Source organism: Canis lupus, chromosome 10 (genome assembly GCF_048164855.1).
Source record: "Canis lupus baileyi chromosome 10, mCanLup2.hap1, whole genome shotgun sequence".
NCBI lineage: Eukaryota > Metazoa > Chordata > Mammalia > Carnivora > Canidae > Canis > Canis lupus.
The window spans coordinates 27,734,356-27,751,704 of NC_132847.1; the positions used below are offsets into that span (position 1 = coordinate 27,734,356).

At 51.7% G+C, this 17,349-nt stretch overlaps 1 protein-coding gene across 2 annotated transcripts in view; it reads right to left on the reverse strand.

Annotated features, from left to right (window-relative positions):
* Nucleotides 1-310: 310 nt before the first annotated feature.
* The window catches only part of SIL1 (SIL1 nucleotide exchange factor), a 218,713-nt gene continuing 201,674 nt past the window's right edge, over nt 311-17,349 (reverse strand). For both annotated transcript variants that reach the window (XM_072841230.1, XM_072841228.1), the window contains 3 exons: nt 3,327-3,423; nt 2,751-2,915; nt 311-834 (listed from right to left, as the gene is read on the reverse strand). In XM_072841230.1, coding sequence (XP_072697331.1) covers nt 478-834; nt 2,751-2,915; nt 3,327-3,423 — 619 coding nt within the window. In that variant the 3' untranslated portion in view covers nt 311-477. The remainder of the gene's footprint in view (nt 835-2,750; nt 2,916-3,326; nt 3,424-17,349) is intronic.

Sequence of the window (17,349 nt, forward strand, 5' to 3'; positions counted from 1 at the left end):
GGGGGACAATCACGGGTGCCAGGCATGCTTTCTCTCATGTCAAGGCACCCCCACCCCCATGATACCTGAGAACACATGACTTCCCAGGGTCATACACCCCTGGGTGGTAAAGAGCCCTGGGAAGCCCTGGGTGGTTTTCCAACTCCAGAGCCCAGACCTCTTCCAGGAAGCCTACCACAGGGTGCCCAGGCCTGACCACCCACCATCAGTGCCCATCTACCTGAGCACCAGCCCAACTACCCTAGAGATGTCCTAGGCAGTCCCCCAACCACAGGGCTGTGTCCAGTCTGCAGAGACACACGACACACAGTGGCCCTCATACCTCCATTTAATGGCCAAGCCAGCACGGCCCGGATGGTGGGCAACCCCAGTAGGGAAGTCCTCCCTCCTGGCCAGTGTACCCCGAGAAGCCCACCCCAACTGGTGCCCGCCAGCCTCACTGATGTCCCAGTCTGGTCCCTGCATTAGGGAGCAGCCTCATCTCAGCTCCTTCAGTAAGCTGTTGATAGAGCCCAGCAGCTCCCGGAAGTATCCCTCATCCTCGCCATCTCGGAGCTCCAGGGCGGCCAGAGCCTGGTACTCAGCCTGCAGGCTGACCAGCATCCTGCTGAGTTGGGGGTCCTGGTGGTAGCGGTCCCGGCAGGTGGCCAGGAGGGCGCCCAGCGTCTGTAGCACCTTTTCTCGGGCGTCGTGCTCAGGGAGTGCCAGGAGGTGGGCGGTGATCTCACACCAGCCTTGCTCCCGCAGGCCGGGTAGCAGGTGCACCTGGCGATACTGCTGCAGCTTCTCTGGGGACGACTCTTGGGTCAGTTCAGCCTCCTCCTCGGCAAACATCTGCCATCCGTACGTGCGGGCACCAGGGATGGGGGTTGGGGGAGAGAACACAGAGAGCAGTCAGCGCTGCCACTCACACAGCAGGGCATGGGGCTCACCAGCCGCCTGCCCTGTCTTCCTCCATACTTTCGGGGTGCAAAGGCCCAGCGTGGAGAAGACTAGCTAGATTCATGGCTTCACATGTGTTCACCCACCCATAGGTCTGTCCATCCATTTATCAGGAACAACTGTGCAATATGCCACAGAAACCAAAATGTGCTGAGAAACCCAGGCGGAGCCATGATCCTTGCCCTCAAGGAGCTCAAGGTCTAGCAGAATGAAAATTAACTGAATGATTCCTGAACAGCAGGATACATTTAGTTCAGCAGTGTACTGTGGAGGCAAGCAGTCTGGGTTCAAATTCCTGCTCCACCACTGATGGCCAAATGGCCTTGGGCAGGCACTGCATCATCTCTTTTGTGGAGATGATATGGCTGCCTCAGGACCCTCAGGAGCACACACCGGGGCAGCGAGCACACACAGCACACCGGGGTAGCTGTGAGGGGTAGCTGTGAGGGGACAGGGGACACGCCAGTGTCAGTACACCTGCCACTCCAGGGCTGGGACAGCAAAGAGACACCTCGTGCACCAGGAAGAGGTCAGTCTCTCCTGGGAGAGGCCAAGCTGACACGCACGTCCCTCTCCAGGCCTGCTAGCCCGTTGCCAGGAAGTTGACTGGGCCCAGGCCCAATTAACTGGATGTGAGCAGCACACGGCTGCCTGCTGTTTCGGGTTTCTGCAGCTTGGAGAGAGAGAAAGAGAGGAAAAAGGAGGGAAAGAGGGAAAGAGGGAGGGGGAGAGATACAAGCCAAAAGAATGCAAGGTGAGGTCAGCCCAGAGAGAGGGGGGCATGTGCACAGCAGTGAGTGGGCCTGGAGGCAGCACCGCACAGCTCTGATCCCCAGTCCAGAGCAGGGGCAGGGCAGCCTGGGCCCCAGCCCCCCACACTCAGCAGTGGTGCCCGCGGCTGCCCAGCCTTGCACCACAAACCCGCAGTCACTGTTCCAGGGAGAGTGTGGCCAGAGAGAGCCAGTGAGAAAGCCCTGCTGCTGCTCTCTGGAGCCACGGAGTCAGGACCTGGACCCGACTGGGTCTACACTCCCCAGAATCAGGACATTTTTTAGGCTCACAAAGACCGAAGTGGGTTGGGCCTACTTTGGTAGGCAAGTCTCCTCCAGGGTGGCAACAACAGGTTGTCCCAGGCAACAACAACCTGGTCCCAGGCCCCCGAGGGCACACATTCTGAGCCCTTGCCCAGAGCCAAAGCTCCCAGAGGAGGCAGGTCCAGGTTTCTAGAATCTTGAGATTCAGCATCATTGCAGCCTCTGGCTGAGTGGTGCTCTGGCTGCTTCACAGGCCCCCAGGCACAGCCACTCCACTCTACAGGCTCCCTGTCACCCCACCTGCTCCCAGTCACTTCATAGGGTCCCCGTAGCCCCACCGTCACCCCACCTGCTCCCCGTCGCCCCACCCAAGGCTTTAACCAAATGACCTGCCACTCCAGGAAGGGCAGCTCCTGGCCGTTTCTGGTCTTCGATCCCGTGGCCTCCTCTGTCTGTACACCCTGTCCTGGCCCGTCAGCACCTCCATCCTCCCCATCCTAACCAGCCACCAGTTTTTAGTTTAGCAGTCATCTTCCCTAAGACACTCCATGGGAAAGCTCCTGTGAATCTTCCCTGAAGTCTCAGAGATTCTAGGTTCAGGCCCCACAGCAGACCTGTCTGCCCAGCACAGGCTGACACATTCTCCTTTCCAGGAGCACCATTAGGAGGATGGAAGGCAGGAGGGAAGACGAGATGCGGGAGGGGCTGGGGTCAAATGGCCAGAAGCAAAATAAAGCGAGGTGACACAGAGGCATGGAAGGTCCAAGCACTCACCTTTTCAGTGACCAGGTCATAAAGCAGAGTGACCACACGCACGGCCAGCACCTCTGTGCCCTTGGCCTGTACCAGGCTCCTGAGGACCTGCAGCCCCCCCAGTTTCAGGAACTGTTGTTGGGCGTAGGGGAAGTGGCGCAGCAGGGAGCACAGTGCAAACAGGACCTGCAGAGAGTGAGGAGACATGTGGAGCTGGCCCTGCCCAGGGTCCAACAGAGGCCCAACTCCTACAGCCCAGCTCCACTCTTCTCGGCCTCACTGGCCACCCTCAAGTACAGCTACACCCTAGATCACAGGTCTGTGATAGCCAGACCTTCACCATCAGACCAGTGATGGCCCAGACAGGATGCCAGTCTCAGCGGTACCCGAGACTACCATGGTAGCTGAACTGAGACCTCCAGATGCCCTGCCTGGAAGCTGCCACACTGCCTGAGTTGAGTGGGACCTCCCCCCTCATGCCACCCACCCAGTGGATACACGACCACTCGGATCCCCAAGGGTAGAAGGGGTGAACCTGGCCTTCCAGCTTCCACAGCTATGCTAGGGGCTGGGCAGGAGTAAGAGGCACAAACATACCTTCTTCTTCGCAGTGAGAGGCTGCTCTGTAGCCAGGATGACCAGCAGTTTCTGCAGGGCTCCTCCCTCAATGGCCTCTACTTGGACCTTTGGGTTGCTAGGGAGAGAGCACAGGACAGCATGACACTGACCTTCTCAAATAGCTGGGGGCATGCTGCAACACTCAGCCCCTCGATATGGGTGGGTAGGGGGATGATAACACACCAGTCACCCCCTGGGGAAAACTAAGGTGCCCAAGGGAGGCTCCTACTTGGGACAAGCTAGAACACAGCTGGGTAAACAGACAAAGGGCTATACGTCCACTTGGGTACAAAGGTCTGTGGCCCAAACGATAGGGCCAAAGGCTCCCCCCACACTGTCCTATCACCTGGCAGCCAAAGGGGGAGTGATCCCGGAAGGGAAACTACCTCTATCATTTAAAAACCTCCTGATAAAAAAAAAAAATAAAAAATAAAAAAAATAAAAACCTCCTGATGCTAAAGGTGCTACTCAGTGTCCCGGTGGTGGAAAGCTTTCCCCCACTCACCCCCGGCCTCCACTGCGTCCTCTTCCTTCCATGACCCCAGGCAGTCATACCCTGAGGGGGCAATTACTAAAAGGTCTGTTCTCCTCTGAGTGGAGCTCCTCTAGGCCACAGGCTGGGACCCAGTACCCTTTCCTCTCCTGGGTGGGGCACACAGACAACATGCAGTCAATGGTGTGGGAAAAGGACAGGAGGAACAAGCGAGATCCAGAGAACCTCTTAAGGTGAGCAGATCCTAGAACAGGACCAGCCTAGATGCTTCCCCACTGTGACAGTAGCTCCCCTAGCATTCAGCACACAGTTCACGTCATGGGGCCCAGGAAAAGAGGGCAAGAATGAATCAACACCTGTGCAACCAGGGCCGCACCAGCCAACACGCAGCAACCTGTGACACTCAAAACCTGGAGCTGCCTCTGGAACTCCTTTCCCCATTGTTGTCTGGAGAGAGTGAGAAGGTCCAAACATTCAGGCAAGACTCTCCTGGATGAAACGACAGGGACCTGGCTGGTGAGACCTGCATGGGGCGGGGTACCAGGCAAGGGATATGTATAGGAACCTCTTGCTTTCCAAGATCACATTAGTGATCAACTAGGGAGCAAGTGCCAAGCACAGGGACCTGTGTGGTTAGGCCCTCGAGGAAGGAGAGAGGCGAAGGCTCCCTCCCTAGACACTTAGGAGGCCTCAGAGAAGAAGGTGGCAGGCTCCTAAAAAGCCTGAGGCCAAAAGGAAGGGGAGGGGCCAGACCAGGGGTCACCAAGTAGCTCTCACACTCACCCAGATGGCCCACAAAAGGCACTGAATCGGGGATCCCTGGGTGGCTCAGCGGTTCAGCGCCTGCCTTTGGCCCAGGGCATGATCGTGGAGACCCGGAATCGAGTCCCACATTGGGCTCCCTGCATGGAGCCTGCTTCTCCCTCTGCCTGTGTCTCTGCCTTTCTCTCTCTGTGTCTCTCATAAATAAATAAAATCTTAAAAAAAATAAAAAAACACCCACAAAAGACAACACAAAAGGCACTGAATCTCCTCTTGGCTCTGGCTGCTTCACCTCAGCAAGGCCATCAGCTCCCCAGAGTCCGAAAAAGCACCTTTCCTCCTAACCCCCACCTGTGGCAAGGGTCCCTCACGGCAGGCACCCTGCACAGGGAGGCAGGGTCTGAGACCCAAAGGAAATGGGAGGCACATAACGAGAGAGTTCACAATGCTGCCTGCAGCAGACGGCCTGCAACATAGCAGGTGCTCCGTTAAAGCTGGCCCAGTGGCCTCGTGATGGAGCCTGACCCTAGCAGCCCCCAGCTTCAAGTTCCAAACACAACTTGGCACGCTGAGGCAGCTGTCCTGCTTCATGTGGGAGGCGCCTGAGTCTGTCTGTGTCCTTCTGGCCATAAAGTATGCGCAGGGTGGGTGCCAACCCGTCCCACTGCAGCTCCCTTGGTGTGTCTGAGGAGTAGCCTGGAGACGAGCTGGGTCTCTGGGGAAGGACGGCTGACAGCTCCCCTCCAGACAGGCAGGTGGGTGCTAGTGCAGGGCCCGGGAGCTACAGCCCACCCCTGCCCCTGCTTCCCCTGCCTGAGAAAGGCAGCTGCTCCATCAAAGCGCGAGCTAATTAGGACTGTGTGTACCGCCACGTGCCTGAGGAACACTCACCCGCGACAGGCAGGGTCTCTTCTAGGAAAAGACGACCATGCTGACAAATTCACACACACATCAAAAGCTGCCCCCAAGGAAGGGAGGCTGTGGAGACCCAACCTCACAGCAGCCTCACAGGGAGCACCATCCCTCATGGGCCCTGAGTGGTGGGGACAAGGAGCCCCAGAGAAGCACCTGATGCTTTGTGCTTGTCCACAGATCTGCTGAGAACAAGACCTAGAGCTAACCTCAGAAGACAAGGGGTGTCCTAAGAGACCCACTTAGGCATGCTGGGTAGGGGGGCCCAACCGGCACCACCCAGAGCAGCAGCCCTGTCGTGAACATGAGGCAGTGCTGGGAAAGAGGGGACCCAGGCTCACCCATGTCGCACTTGTTAGGAAGAGGCAGAAGGCTCAAATCCCTAAAGGAACCACAGCACTGACAAGAAACAAAGTACCTGGGCCTAAAGGGGATGGCACAGACCCTGAAGGCAAACCCCTGGGATCCTCCCAACAGAGAATAAACTGATGGGGAGGAAAGACAAGATGCCAAAGCCTGTAAGAGACAGAGGCCCCTAGCTCTCCTTGTCCATAGAAGCCCCAGTGTGAGTCACGGAGGGCCAGATAGCAGTCCGTCCCAGGAAAGATGTCCGGGTGAGCCACGGCTTGGAGGAGCCCCACAGGCAGGACAGGTCTTCGAGGAAAATCAGCCAGCTCTCAGCCACAGAACAAGCCAGGCTCACAGGGGAGGAGACCCCACCGTCAGACTTTACTTAGAAGTTACAGAATGAATGAATGATATGTAACATTAGGCCAGACCAGGAGGCTCTGAACCTAAGGCCTGTGGTGGTTCTGAGAGACAACAGGAAGGTCTGGGCTGGAAAAGCCAGGAAGGCTGGCCTGGAGGAGAGATGCTGAGGAAGACAGCTCGTGGACAGGAGGAAGGACAGGTGCCTGAGTGGGTGCAGAGGTGAGACCGTTCAATAGACAGCTGCCCTGGAAAGCAACAGTGAAGGGAGCCAAAAGGTGCAGCTGATGAGGGGCACCAATGCAGGTCAGGTGGCCATGCTGCTGGCAGCACCAAGGAGGGCTGCTGGCCGGGGCCCAGGAAGGGTGATGCAGGCCCAGGCTCAGCCCAGCAAGCAGATCCCACCCTGCTCCTCCTCCTTCAGCACACATCAAACCCAAAGTAAAATCAAAGAGTTGGTAACAAGTCCCTTCAAGGCACACAGACACCAGAGAGGGCCTAGGAGCAGAGTCTGCCTCAGGACAGGGGCCCTAGGGATAGGAGAGGAGACAGGGGGACACGGTGAGCGAGGCATGACCCAGCACGCTTAGGTCAGGTCAGGTTTGTCTGCCCACCCTCCCTCCATCCCCCTCCCAGTATGACACCCTTGCCTCCTTTCCCTTGAGACACTGCTACTTCTTCTAAGGCTTATGGTCCTCATGGGGTGGGTCCCAACCCCCTTGGCCACAAGGAAGGGCTTGTGGATGGAGCATGGGTCCATCTTAGTTCACCACTACCATGGCCTCTATGGGCCGCCCAGGCCTGAGCAACCCAAGTCCTGAGTCGACAATGGAGTCAGGACAGAAAGTAGTCCTCGTCTCTAGAAGACAGGCTGCTATCAGCCAGGAGCACCCACAGTCACGATGAAAATGGCTGTGTCCCACTGCCTCCCCTAGGAGAGCAGCTAATCAAGGCAGGACACAGCAGAACTCTGAGAGAAAGGTGTGAGAGTGGAAAGTGAAAGCCTGGTACTTTGTTCCTTACTAAGATCACTTTTGTAGGGCAATAACTCTACTTCCTCGCCCAGAACAGAGGCCCCAAGAACCCAGGTGAGTAGAGCAAGTCTGGCAGGCCATGGGTCTGTGGCCAGGTGCAGCCTCCAGCCCGGGGCCTTTTCTCCTGACCAATTTAAATGGTCAGGTGCCCAAGTGACGGTGGGCCTCCCCAGGCTTCAGTGGTGCCACATACACCTTAGGGGTTCCATATAATTCCCTCCGAAAACAGTCTTTTAATTCTGTCCAGCCGAAAGGCTGAGGAACACAACAGAGGGAGGCTGGGGAAGGAGCGTGTGTCCTCCAATGACACTCAGGCCACCAATGACACTGAGCTAACCTCAGTGACACTCAGGCCACCAATGACACTCAGGCCACCAGGCAGGGCAGGGAGTCTGAGCAGCCCGCTGCAAGGGACAGATACCAATGTGCTCCCAGAACCTCCCCCTCCCCTGGAAGCTCAGCCGTAGAGGCTCTGCATGTTCATCACTGTGTCCTCTGGGAGATGAAATGCTCCAAGCAACAGAGTGAGGTTAGGGGACCTGCAAGGGCCAGGGCCTGGGGAATGCTGGGTGGGAATGCTGTGTACGTGAGCTGATGACCTGGGACACATCCCTCCATTTCTGTTTCCTCTCCTGGAAGGCAGAGCTTCGGCTACTTGGCATTGAAGATACGACAGCTAACGAACCAAAATGCCACCAGTGTAATGTGATGGAGACATTATGATCACATGGAGTTTGCTACAAGGCACCCGGACCATACCCTTTGGAACACAGATGCCTGGGCACATGGGTGCCAGCCTCAAACCCCATCTGCAGGCTCAGGACGGAGCTGTGGCCCGTGCAGGGGTGGGGTGGAAAGGCGGTTCTTGTCGAGGGAAGGTGGGTGGCCTGACAGTTGGGGAGTTGAGCGCATCAGGGGGGCAGGGGCCTGGCATGCCTCTCAGCGACATCGTGGCGCTGCTGTGCTCAGAGTCAACAGAAGGATATTAAGGACTAGCTCGTCTCTGATGAGATAAATGAGACCAAACCTCGTTCCAGGCTAAGCCGGCTGGGCTGAATAAACACCATTAGCACTTGGGTTCCTGGGATGCTCACAATCAGCAGGTGAGTCAGCTGCCTCTGTGCAGAGGGAAAGCAACAGCTTCGACTCTGTAAATCTTGGGTGGGGCTAGGGGGACAGATTACAGAAACAGAAATGATTACATGTGCAGAAACCACGTAATCATGGTGGGGTCAGGGTAGCCGATGGAGGCAATCTGCCGAGGGTCAGAGATCATGTTAGCTAACTGAATATCTGGGGGGCAGCCCGGGGGAAGGTGGGAGAGCCGATCCCAGGGCACACGGCCACGCCTGTTCAGGGACCCCGGGAGAGTGCTGCCCAATGAAGGTTCCTGAGTGGCCTCTCCCTCTCTGGCACTCAGGACTGGCTACATAGTTTTTAGGGCCAGTGCAAAATGGAGACATGGTGGGGAAAAATGGAGATGTGGGGGTCACGTGAGAAAACTCTTAGAAACTTCAAGATGGCGAGGGCAGAGCCTGAAACCAAGCCCGGGTCGGGTTGAGGGTGGGTCCCGTGCAACTGTACAGTCGCACAGCCACATAGCAGATGGGGCTGGTGTCTGGGCTGCACGCTCGGTAATAGTACACAGAGATCCTGTCTGGGGGGAACTGGACAATGAGGACTGAAGATGGAGTTTGAATGACTGGAAAAGGATAAAAACTGGAAAAGGGCAGAGTTCTGGAAAATAAGGCTTATTATTGACTTATCACGTGGGGCTGAGTAAATACCAAGATGAAATCCCCAAACAGAGTCCATGTCATCGGGTCCTGGTCGGAACCCAGACTCTATGCTTGTCCACACGTCAGGGCATGTGCTCTCATGAGTCCTCACAACATTTCTAAGTAACATGATGATTTTTTTGTCATTGTCTTAACAACAAAGGGATAAAAGTGCCATTGTTGTGAAATACTTCCGGGGAAGATTCCATGTGGTGTGTGTGGAGAGGGGGCCTATCTCAGGGCAGGACATGGTCAGGTTGATCGTCTGCAATCCCGTCCAAGGAAGTGGTTGGTACCCGCTCCCCTTTCTCCCCAGAGAGAACGATGCCTTCTCTGCTGGCCTCACTTGTTGTACCCCAGTGCAAGGTCCTAATCATCTGTGGAACACAAGGATTTACAGGATGTGCAACCCTGAAATAGGTAGTTCGTTAGGGGTCGATATTGGCTTGCCATCCAGGAATTCATGGGGGTAAGCAATCAACTAGTCAGTCAAGAGACGGACAGTTACCAACCTGAATAAACACAGAATAGGTTCACTGAAAGAATAAATGCCACATACAACTCTTCCACGTGGACATGCAGCCCCCAGGAGAACCAGAACATACAGCTTGTAACATGAGGCTCAGGCCACAGCGAGGATGATGGGAAGCACACGGGCCACTCCAGAGATTCCATCTGGACCTGGGGGGTAGGAGTATCGCTGGGCCTATGCATAAACAGCTCCAACCAGAAGCCAGTCATGTAAGCAAACGTGGGACACACGCAGGCCACCTCAACGACAGTGTCCACAGGAGTGGCTGTAAGAGGCCTCCATTGCACATGCAGGGCATGCGCAAAGACACACATCAAATCCAACCTCCACCCCCCCACCCCGAAAGAGAAACGGCCTCAGGGTGTAGCCCTAAAGAATCTTAATAGGCCTCTGATCACTCTCACATATAATGCTGCATGACCATCACCAGGAACACTGTGTTATTTTTCCCTTAAATGATTTCAGATTGGGCACTTTAAAAATTACAGAAAATGACCCAGAAAACTAACTTACAGAAAAGTTACAAAACAGTAAAGGTACTCCCATTAAGATTCGCCAATTGTTAACATTTTACTGCACCTGCTTTTTAATTTTCTTTCTTTACATATTTAGATATATTATTTTCTCTCCTGAAACATTTGAAAGTTGCCCCTTTACCCCTGAATATAGCAAGTGTGTCTCCCTCATAAGAACCGAGTATAATTATCAAATGAGGAAATTAATATATGATCTACAGATATTCGGATTTTACCCACTCCCCAAAATATCCTTTTTCTAAGAACAATTTTGGTCTCGGATGCAATCCAGGACTTGGCACAATGACCTCAGCAGCATGCCTCAAGACCCCTCGACCCGACACTCCCCCCTTAGCCTGTGTTTGTCTTTCACGATACCGACAGTTTTGAAGAGTGCAGGCCAGTCGTAAAATATTCCTCAGTCTGATGTCTTCCCACGGTTAGACTGAGGTTCCACGCGTTGGTGTTGGCAGGAACCGCACAAGCAGTCTCTCTCAGTGCGTCTCATCAGAGGGGCCCACAAGGGGCCTATGCTCACTTTGATCACTGGTCACAGTGGCGTCTGCCAGATTTCTCCATTGTAAAGATGTCATTTGCCCCTTTGAATCTAATACATATTCTGTGGGGAGACACACCTCGAGACATGAAGACGGCCTGCTCCTCATCAAACTTCCTCCCACTAGTTCTATATGTTCAGCGATGACTCCTCCCTGTACGTGCTGGCACTCCATGCAAAAGGAGGCTCTTCTACTTTCTCACTCATTCATTTGTATCAGCATGGATTCATGGCTTCTCGATTAATCTATGGGTTATAATCTATTTCTATCATTGTTTATTTTGATGCTCAAACCATCTCTGATTTAACCACCAAAGCCTTTTCATTCTGCCCTCAGTGTCTCTTTTACTTATTTCCATCCTTCTCTCAGCACTTCCTCACTTTCTGGCCCAAGACGTTCCTGCACAAGATGCTGTACTTGTGCTGTACAGGCTGTAGAATCAGTCATTCCACCAAGAAGCACCTGGGGCAGTTTTTCAAAATTCTAATGGATTCTAACCCTTATCCTATCCTTACTGCATCAAAGCCTCAGCAGATAGGGCTAAAACCCTGATTTTTCATAAATGTCCCACCTGATCCTTACTGGGAAGTCTGGCACTAATGTGAGGACTCACATTTGGGATAACGGGACCCCATTACCAATCTTTTGACCTGGTACAGCACCTCTGACAACTGGCTGCCCAATGTTTGAAGACTAGAGCGGTAGGGGATGGCCCCTCAAACAGGCAGCTTTCCACCACCTTGAGTTTTAAACTCTTCTGCTTTTAGGAAGCTTATACCTCCTGGTCCCAAGTCTGTCCTCTTAGTGCAGAGAGGGTCCGCTGACTCTGTCCTGACAGGTTACCCCTTCTGAAGCTTAGGAGGAGCCAAATGCCTGGAGAAAGCTCCCTTCAAAATCTGGCCAGCCTATCTGCAGGGCTCCTGCCTGGCCCACCCCTCCAGAGTCCAGTGCACCCAGCTGCCTTTGCCCCAGGACCACTCTGCAATCAATGCCTCAGGTTACAGAAAAGTTTTTGGCAATAGTGCTGCAGAGCTGATTCACCCTGGGCCTGTCTAGATCCAATCTTTGAAAGTTGTTCACATGAGCCAAAGGTTCTCCAACATGGCCCTGAACCTAAGCATAAGGGGTATGGGTCGTATGACATCACACACTTGTCTTTGGGTGGCAGGATTTATTTTTTTAAGCAACAAATATGGGTTTTTATGAAATTAAAAATTCAATAACAAGACTTAAAATGTCACTTGGCTACCCAAGCCCTTCATCCTAGCACGTCACTATACTTTGGGATCCTCATTCTGTCATGTACCCAACATGGTGGCTAGCCCTTTCTGATCTATGTCATTTGCCCCCAGGTCCTCACATAAGGAACTAAATGCAGGTTCGTCAGGAGAGTCTGACATGAGATCTCTGGCACAACACCACAGTCAAGGCTCTGTTGTGGACACTGAACCATTCATAAACAAACATCTATTAGATCTGACTGTTCAAGCAGCTACAAATCCACCTGTCTTTATCATTTCTCTACCCGACCTATTAGATTATCATGAGACTCTGCTAAATGCTTTCCTGAATTGTAGAATCCCTCTATGTCTTTAACACTGGTCTAAGCTCACAAAATGGCAAATCTTTCTGAAAAGTAAGTTTAAGCTAGGAAGGAGCATGAGAGAGTTCCGCTGCTTGACCTGGGTAGTAGTTATATGTGTGTTTACTTTTTTTTTTTAAGTTTTATATATTCAAGTAATCTCTATACCCAATGTGTGGCTCAAACTCACAACCCTGGAGATCCAACCTCAACTAAAACCAAGAGTAGGACGCTTAACTGACTGTGCCACCCGGGTGCCTCAGGAAGACCACTCTCCTTAAAAGAGAAGTCAGAGGCAAAACACATACTGTAAGGGAGGATGGGGATGCACATCACCTGCTGCACTGACTCATGTGCTAAAGCAGGGGGCTTGCTGCCCTCCTAGCTATCACTCTCACTCTGAACACTACCTGCCTGGGCAGGTCCCTGTGTTCCTAGTATCCCAGGTCTCACCCCCTGCCCTACTTAGGTATTCCCAACAGTGTTGTCAGAGCCTTACACCCTTCTCTGTTTGTTCACCCTTTTTCATCTTACATAAAAAATCCTAACTGCTCCCTGTGCCCCCAGTTGGCCTCCAGGCATCTCCTCCCTTGTTCCCTGCAGTAATCACCTGTGACTGCATTGAGCACATTTCATTTCTCAGACTGAGTCATCCTTCCTTTTGAAGCTCTTGCCCCAACATCCTATCTACTTGTTCCTGGACCTTCTATAATCTGTGTTTCTCTTGACTTCTGCAAACTTGGTCACTTCCTGCTAAGGTCCCCAGCACTTTCACTGTACTTAACATAACCTCTCTGTTGCTCAGAATATAACTTCAGTGAGGTCCTCTTCCAATGATTCCCTTAATCATCTGAGAGATCAAACTGTCAGAAGAGTAAGTTAAGAATTAAAACAAATTAAGAATTTGTCAGTTTCGTTTTCTACTGGAGGAGATTTCCAGCTGCTCAGACACATGAGCCACACCAGCTTGCTTTGGCACCAGTTTTGTAATCTCGATTCAGAAGGCCTCTCCTACATGGAGGATAAATACTTGACATCTTATTCCATGTTTTGTTTGTGTGTTCTTGGGCAGGCCCAAAGCCAAGGATCTACACTTGTGTTTCAGCAGAAGCCCAAACTCTGTGAACAAACCAGTGAATAAAAGCTGATCTGGCAGCAGAGAGAAATGGGTTCAAGTCCTCCTTTCCAGTGTTTTCAAGTTGTGTGATATGAAAAGTTACTTAAAACCTCTTTACACTTTAGTTTCTGTACCTGTAAATAGGAGTTAGTAATATTTATCCCTTGGGATTGTTGTGGGGATGAAATATGATAATATATTAGGAGATTAACACAATTCCTGGCAAATACCAAGCATTCAATTAATAGCTGCTTTACCATAAAGTATTATACTACTTAATGACAATTACTATTTTTACTTTTCTGCTAAGGAGCCCCTGGGTTTTCAGGCTTCTCAAACGTAGGAGGGGCTACCTATGGTCCAGACAGAGAAGTACCACCTCCCACTGAGCGGCCCTCATGCACTCCTCCAGCTGCATGGACGAAGCCAGGGCAAAAAGAATTCATGGGGGAGAAAGGTGATTAACAAGTGAGAGGGAGAGACTGAGAGGAAGGATCAAAGAAGCTAATTAGAGCTGGCTAAAGGGAGGCCACAGGGTGGGTAACTGCAAGACTGAGAGCTAAAGAGAAATTATCTGTGGCCTATAATTATTCAACAAATGCCTCCCAGTAATTGTCTCAGGCAGTCTGAGGGAGGCAAGGTAGGAGTAACAAGGTTAAGCAGAAGAAAATTTAGGCTAAAGCATATGGGAGATTTTTCACATAGTAAAATTTATCCAGTTTATTAGAGAACACAGAGAGGAGGTTACGTGAGGTCATCCACACCAGCTGGTGGCTCATCTCCATCACCCAGGGTGGTGGGGGGCCAGCATGGGCCAGATCCACAGGATAAGGGGGCTGCAGGGAAATCACCTAGCCAGTCTTTGTTTTGAACTGCGGGCCCTACACCTTCTAGATAGGCCTTTGGTGGCTCAGGAAGGAACTTCTTTACTCACTCAGATCTTGCTCCCAAGGGCTCAGAGGCATGCACTGGGCAATCATACACTCTTCCCTCCAACTTCCTCCTCTCCTTTATGAGAGCCAAGGGAATCAGGCAGGGCCTGTTTGGCTTTTGCAACAAACTGCAGAAATGCTTATGAATGAGCCATTCCTTTTCCCCCAGTTTTACTGAAAAATAATTGACATACAGAGCCATCTCTTAACAGCAAAAGTAAAAGCAACAATTGTGGGATGGTCCATAGCTGAAAATGACAACACTGAAATGCTTTGTTTATAGGATTTGGAAGTCATATAGACGACAAATCTCTCTGCTGTACAACATACATAACAAGTCCCCAAAATATCCTTTGTTTGCTGAGGTTCTGCTCAGATATTTAAGGTTTCTGATAGTTTAAATATGGTGAACAATATGTTAAACCATTCAAATATTTTGCATCATTGGTATTTGGGAAGATCTTTGTGAACGATTAGTTACGGTTCTGAGAGGCAAGTGCAGCACCCAGGCTCCTGGTTTTCCATGGGGATGGATCAACAGGCCTTCTTGGCCAGCTCCATCTAGTGTGGTTCATCCATCCCCTGGTTTGAGTAAGAATGGGTTTCCTGCCCCTTGCCACTGCTGTCACAGAGGAGAACACTGGGTGGAGTGGGACTGATGACACCCCAGTCAGGCTGAGGACTCCAGGTCAAGGAGGACACAGAACTTGCCCTAAAATGGGAATGAACCTACAAGGCCTGCCCTCAGCTGAGGCCCTGAGGCCCAAGTCACCAGGCACTGGAGTGGGGCCTTCCCACTCTGTGAAGATCTTTAAGAACTGGAGACAAGCTCCAATTACTCTTAGCTTCTGGAGACAGAATGATGGATGGTTCCGTTTGTCTGACCAAGGCTCTTTGTCCTGACGGTTGGTCGACAAATCCTGATTGGGCCCAGAGTGCACAGAGCACTTGGCTCAGCAGCCTGGGGCCAAAGCAAAGAATGAAAATTATTCTTGCCCTTATTAGACAAAATGAACAGCCAACAAGGACATGTGGAGAGGCACATTACTAGACAAGTCACTGTGCAAGAGTCCAATGTTAGGTGTAACCTGAAAAATGGAGGGCCTGACCAGGAAGGGCACCTGGAAGGATGGCCTGAGCATGATCAAAAGTCATTAAGATAGGAGGAAAAGGCTAACAGTTCATATGTATTACCCAAATGAAATCAGATGAAAGTCTTTTTTTCTCCCCAAAGACAATGTTAAGAATCACCTTCCACAGACCCTTTAAACATTTTCTAATAAATCGGTAAAAGGCCTTCTGCTGGAACCATTCTAATGCCAACAAGAAAGTTACACTCATAAAATAGTTAATGTCAAAATGTAAATGGTTTGTTTAAGATACAGCAATTGTTGCAGAATCAAATACAGAATCTCTATGGCTTGAATAGCAAGGGAAACAAAAGCTTGACGATTTAGTGCTCATTAAAGCCTGTCTGGCTGAATTTTAGATTGCAGCTTAAAAGAAAAAACATTAAACCAGTTCAAGTGTGAACCAACATATGCACAGCAGTTTTCAGCTGCCTACAGATGGGGTAAGGACACAGCCTAGAATGGGGCTTATGCCTACCAAGGCTGAGGGTGTGTGTGCTTTCACATCTAGGGTAGGGGGCAGAGCCTGAGTTGAACAGAAACACAGCACTGGGGCCCGGAGCCTGGGCTTCCAACAGGCTTGAGTTCCACATTGTGGGAAGGGCCACCGCCCACCCCCCGCACCCCTACTAACCCACCCCACCCCACCGCCCCCATTTGGCTCTTTCCTGCAGGAAGCTCAAGGTGGTGAGGACAGGCAACTTCTAGGCAAGGCTGGCTTCTGCCCAAGAGAGGCAGGAAAGCAGAAGCTTCTGGCACTCCTTCCCATGTCCTGGCCTTGCTTGTCAGACCTTCCATGAAGTCACAGTAAGACCCCAGCCCTGCGAAATCTGAGATCAGCCTGGAGACCTTCACAGGCCTCAAGTTTGGACGTAGAAATAGTTCTTTGTGGTAGGTTTGTGGGGCGTGGAGCAAAGACTGTCTAAATTCTCTTGCCTGCTGGCCTATAAAAGTGCTTAACGTTTTACCATCTGTGATTTCTTTGAGTCCTAATGATAATTCTGTCCTCCAAGGTCTTCTGTTAGAATGCCACTGCCCCAGGGTTGGGGGAACCAGTCATGTGTAAGCAGAGTGACCACATAATTTATTGTCCAAATCGGGACACTTTACAGAGTGAGAGGAGGTACTATTAATTACTGCACTCAGACAAGAGGTATACATGGGACATATGGTCACCTTCTGTATAAGGCTTTGTATAAGTTCTACAGAAGGTACAAAGGTAAATAAAGACCTGGCATAGGCCTGGACTGGAGACACTGAGCTATGGGGCAAAGGACCCTGGAAACAGGATAAGGCCAGGCATCCCTGGGAGGGGGACAGTGGTACTATAGAAGGAAACATCAGGGCAGGGGCCAGGGAGGCAGCATCACAGTGGTAAAGACTATGGCTTCTAGAGCCAGACAGACCTAAATAACTGTCTTTGCCTCCTCATCTGTAAAATGAAGATTATTTCCTAAGATTGTTGTAAGGATTAAATGAAATACAGAATATAGCAGTTCCTCACATGTTATGTTCAATAGATTCAGTATTAATGACATTACCAGGGCCAGCCTTCTAATTGAAACCTCAGCTACTTCTGAGAATGCCCCAATCAGAAGGTGGAGGAGAAGTAGAATGAGAGAAAACCCAAAAAAGACCAGCTTGGTTTCTCCTCCCTCTAAACTAAGCCCGGAAGGCCCATTCTAGGGCTGAGCACGGCATGGCCTGTACTACAGCAGCTCTCCAAGTGCATAAGGTGAAGTGGGCTGCCAGGGGCTCGCCTTGGATCTTAGACTTCTCACACTGACCCAGCCCATCAGCTACAGCCTCATCCTCAACTCCTGAGGCAAATGCCACCCAGGGACTTGCTATATTCCAGTTCCCTCAGGGCAGACCACAGGGAGAAGTGCCCTTCCGAAGTGATGGAGCCCTGTCCTAACAGCCAGGGACACTGTCTGGGGAGTGGTAGTA